Raw genomic sequence first — 4,660 nt, 5'->3', positions numbered from 1 at the left:
CCTTATAGTTCATTCATCCAGCCCATACTTCTTTAACTTGCTGGCAGGAATACTGTGGGAGACCATATCAAAAGCTTTGCTAAAGTCAAGGAATAACACACCCACTGCTTTCCCCTCATCTACAGAGCCAGTTATCTCATCATAGAAGGCAATCACGTTGGTCAGGCATGACTTGCCCGTAGTGAATCCATGCTGACTGTTCCTGATCACTTTCCTCTCCTCTAAGTGGTTCAGAATTGATTCCTTGAGGACTTGCTCCATGATTTTTCCAGGGACTGAGGTGAGGCTGACTGGCCTGTAGTTCCCCAGATCCTCTTTCTTCCCTATTTTAAAGATGGGAGCTACATTAGCCTCTTTCCAGCCATCCAGGACCTCCCCCATTCACCACGAGTTTTCAAAGATAATGGCCAATGGCTCTGCAATCACATCCGCCAACTCCTTTAGCACCCTTGGATGCAGCACATCCGGTGCCATGGACTTGTGCTCGTCCAGTTTTTCTAAATAGTCCCAAACCACTTCTTTCTCCACGAAGGGTTGGTCACCTCCTCCCCATACTGTGCTGCCCAGTGCAGCAGTCTGGGAGCTGACCTTGTTTATGAAGACAGAGCCAAAAAAGGCATTGAGTGCTTTAGCATTTTCCACATCCTGTCACTATGTTGCCTCCTTCATTGAGTAAGGGGCCCACGCTTTTCTTGATTTTCTTCTTGTTGCTAACACACCTGAAGAAACTCTTCTTGTTGTTCTTAACATATCTTGCTAGCTGCAACTCCAAGTGTGATTTGGCCTTCCTGATTTCACTCCTGCATGCCTGAGCAATATTTTTATACTCCTCCCTGGTCATTGGTCCAATCTTCCACTTCTTGTAAGCTTCTTTTTTCCTTTGAAGATCAGCAAGGATTTCACTGTTAAGCCAAGCAAAACTTCTTTTACTGTGTTTTTTAATTTGGGGTATACATTTAAGTTGAGCCTCTATTATGGTGTCTTTGAGAAGTGTCCATGCAGCTTGCAGGGATTTCACTCTAGTCACTGTACCTTTTAATTTCTGTTTGACTAACCCCCTCATTTTTGCATAGCTCCGCTTCCTGAAATTAAATGTTGTTATATTACGGTCATAGTTAGCTCTTGGACCAGATCCTGGCCTCCACTCAGGACTAAATTGAGAATTGCCTCTCTCCTTGTGGGTTCCTGTACCAGCTGCTCCAGGAAGCAGTTGAGAAATTTTGTCCCTGCATTTCGTCCTGAGGTGATGTGTTCCCAGTCAATATGGGGATAATTGAAATCCCCCACTATTATTGAGTTCTTTGTTTTGATAGCCTCTCTAATCTCCCTTAGCATTCCATAGTCACTATCACTGTCCTGGTCAGGAGGTCGATAATAGATCCCTACTGTTATATTCTTATTAGAGCATGAAATTACTACCCATAGAGATTCTATGGAACATGTGGATTCATTTAAGTTTTTTACTTCATTTGATTCTACATTTTGTTTCACATATAGTGTCACTCCCAACCACCATCCACCCCCCGTACGACCTTTTCTGTCCTTCCGATATATTTTGTACCCCGGAATGATTGTGTCCCATTGATTGTCCTCACTTCAGCAGGTTTCTGTGATGCCTATTATATCAATATCCTCCTTTAACATGAGGCACTGTAGTTCACCCTTCTTATTTAGACTTCTAACATGTGTGTGCAAGCACTTTAAAAACTTGTCATTGTTTATCTGTCTGCCCTTTTCTGATGTGTCAGACTCTTTTTATGTGAATGTTTTTCGTCTGATCTGGCCCATTCTTTATCCTCTTCCATCCTTTCCTCCTGACTAAAACCTATGAGGATATGATTACAGGCTTGGGACCTAATATTGATAGGCCATCAAAAAACGTAATCAGGTTTGTTTGTCAAAATCTGAATCTTCACTGAGGAAACCTTGAAGGAGGCAAACTCCAAGAGGGAAATTGTGCTTAGCACGTGTTGCACAAAATCAAAAGGCAAAAAATTGTCCGAAGAAGTGAATACAAGTCATCAGTGATTGCAGTCACTCATCTAGCTAACATGATCTTTGATCCTGTTCATTAAAATATATTTTAATAATCCTTATTCACCTGTAAGCCTTGAGGAACCTAAAGATGAAAGCTAAGTTTTTTTTAAGGTATTGATTTCAATGAGTATTAGATGCCAAAATATCTTTAAAAATCTGTACTTAAATGACATAGCACAATGACCGAAATAAATTTAACTGAAAGTCGAAGAAGCTTTTTATATGGCATATTTTAATCGATTTACAAAAAGGGTCACTGTTAGAGAGAGAGATGAGGTCATCCTCCAAATTTCTCCTCAAGATGTACAGAGTTTGCATAGCATACCTGATTGGGGCATACTCCAGACATAGAAAAAAGAATTCCCGGTGAAAATAATTCTATGCATCATATTATTTTCCTATTGCAATGACAACTGATCATTGATTTTTTTTGTAGAAATGATCTTTGTGTACACTTCTCTTTTAGGACTAGACTGTTCTGCCTCTCTGTATCTGGACAGGAACCATGACTCCCACCTGCCAGCAAGAATATCATGAGGTCAGTATTCTGTGTGAAGACCCTGAAAGTCTGCATCAGCATCACTTTGGAGAGATTTGGCAAGCTGGTTGTAATAAATTTGCTGCAGCTATTTTATGGCTTCCATCTATAAGGTACAAACAGAGACTGTGCACTATAGACATGGTTGGAGGAAACTGTACCGAGGTTACTGAATTCATTCTCAAAGGATTCACAGATCATCCATACATTCAGGTCCTTCTCTTCATGGTTTTCCTAGTGATCTATATTACCTTACTGGGGAACCTTGGAATGATCATGTTAGTCAGGATCGACCCCAGACTTCACACCCCCATGTATTATTTCCTTGGTAATTTGGCATTTGTAGATCTCTGTTATGCCACAGTCATCGCCCCCAAGATGCTGGTGGATTTGCTAGCAGAGAGGAAAACCATTTCTTACACTGGCTGTGCAGCTCAGATCTGTGGTTTCTGTATGCTGATTGTAACAGAGTGTTTCCTCCTGGCTGCAATGGCATATGACCGATATATGGCCATCTGTAACCCGCTGCTCTATAGAGTTGTCATGTGTCCTAGACTTTGTGTCCTGCTGATGGCTGGGTCTTTCCTAGCTGGGTGTGTAAATTCAATAGCACAGACAACAGGCATGTTAACATTAACCTTCTGCAGCTCCAATGTCATTGACTTGTTCTTCTGTGACATCTCCCCGCTGCTTTCGCTCACCCACTCGGACTCCAGCATCAATCACGTTTTACTTATAGCTGTGACATATTTGACTGGGGTGTTCAGTGGCCTGATTGTCCTCATCTCCTATGTTTTCATCCTCAACGCTATCCTGAGGATCCGCTCTGCTGAGGGCAGGCTCAGAGCCTTCTCCACCTGTACCTCCCACCTCACCGCCATCACCATCTTCTATGGGAGTGGCCTGTTAATCTATTTACAGCCCAGCACAAAGTACTCGAGGCAGCAGGACAAGGTGGTCTCAGTGTTCTACACTGTGGTGACCCCCATGTTGAACCCCCTGATTTACAGCCTGAGGAACAAGGAGGTGAAGGACGCCCTGAGGAGAGCGATAGAGAGGAAAACGTTCTCTCTGGGTCTTAATTCATGACCCGAGGCAATAAGCTTGAATGGGTGAATACCTGGCCCATGTGTTGTATCTCATTGTGCAATGTCCAGTGCTGGGCATGAATTACATTTGACTTCTCCCTTGTCAATGGCCAGACTCCCCAGCAGCCACATCCTAACAGATCCAGTTTAAGACATTCAGCAAGCACCTCTTTGGCACTTGTATGCTGACAGGATTGGGGCCCCACAGCCCTCCAAGTGTATTTTATACTGCAGTTTGGAGCCCTTGGAGAACAAGGCCAGTATCTGTTTTTTCTTGCTCTCCTGCAGGCCTGCAGCAGATAGGTATAGGTAGATTCTCCTTCATTTTTTACTCTTTATCTCCTTTCCCAAACTATTTATTTCCCCTGATCATTATTGAATTGTATTAAGTGCCTGAGAAATAGGAAGATATTAACCCCTACACACACACACACACACACACACACACACACACACACTTCCCATTATATAGTTCCTCTGCGACTTATACTCATTAGTTCTCATATTCTTCTTGTGATCGCTGCTATCCTGCCAAAACACTGGGGTTACACTGTGTGTGAAGGATGTGGCCTTGATCTGTAATCATTTATGAATATTTTATGTGGCCTGATTATTGGGATGTTTCCTGTATGCATATGTTGGTTTAGTTTAATAGCAGGGATGTTGGAAAACAAGCAGGAAGACAGCTCCAGATAAGCAAGCTCTTGGAAAGTGCTTCAAGGATCATTGAGAGACAATGCCTGTACTATTAGTTGTGAAGACGCTTGCTTCCTGTCTCCAGCCATAGTTACTCAGCCTATTTGCCAAGGCTGGGAGCCAAAAGATCATAAGGGGAATAAAGAGTTTAAAAGTTTTTCTCTGAGCAGGGGTCGGGCAGTTGCCAAGGAGTGTCATGGAGGTACAGATACTCCTTTGGTGGTCTAAAGAAGTTCGGCCTTTCAAAGCTTCCAGGCAGATGACAAGCTTTAGGAAAGATAGACATGCATATAGATGTTGT

At 42.8% G+C, this 4,660-nt stretch overlaps 1 protein-coding gene across 1 annotated transcript; it reads left to right on the top strand.

Annotated features, from left to right (window-relative positions):
* Nucleotides 1-2,698: 2,698 nt before the first annotated feature.
* LOC127051730 (olfactory receptor 1052-like) lies at nt 2,699-3,664 on the top strand. The gene has a single exon (XM_050954424.1). It carries the CDS (start codon nt 2,717-2,719, stop codon nt 3,662-3,664), a length of 948 nt encoding a protein of 315 aa, XP_050810381.1. The 5' UTR covers nt 2,699-2,716.
* The last annotated feature ends 996 nt before the right edge of the window (nt 3,665-4,660 follow it).

Source organism: Gopherus flavomarginatus, chromosome 5 (assembly GCF_025201925.1).
Source record: "Gopherus flavomarginatus isolate rGopFla2 chromosome 5, rGopFla2.mat.asm, whole genome shotgun sequence".
Taxonomy (NCBI): domain Eukaryota; kingdom Metazoa; phylum Chordata; order Testudines; family Testudinidae; genus Gopherus; species Gopherus flavomarginatus.
The sequence above is the reverse complement of the archived record's forward strand: the minus strand, read 5'-3'. Positions and strand labels throughout refer to the sequence as shown.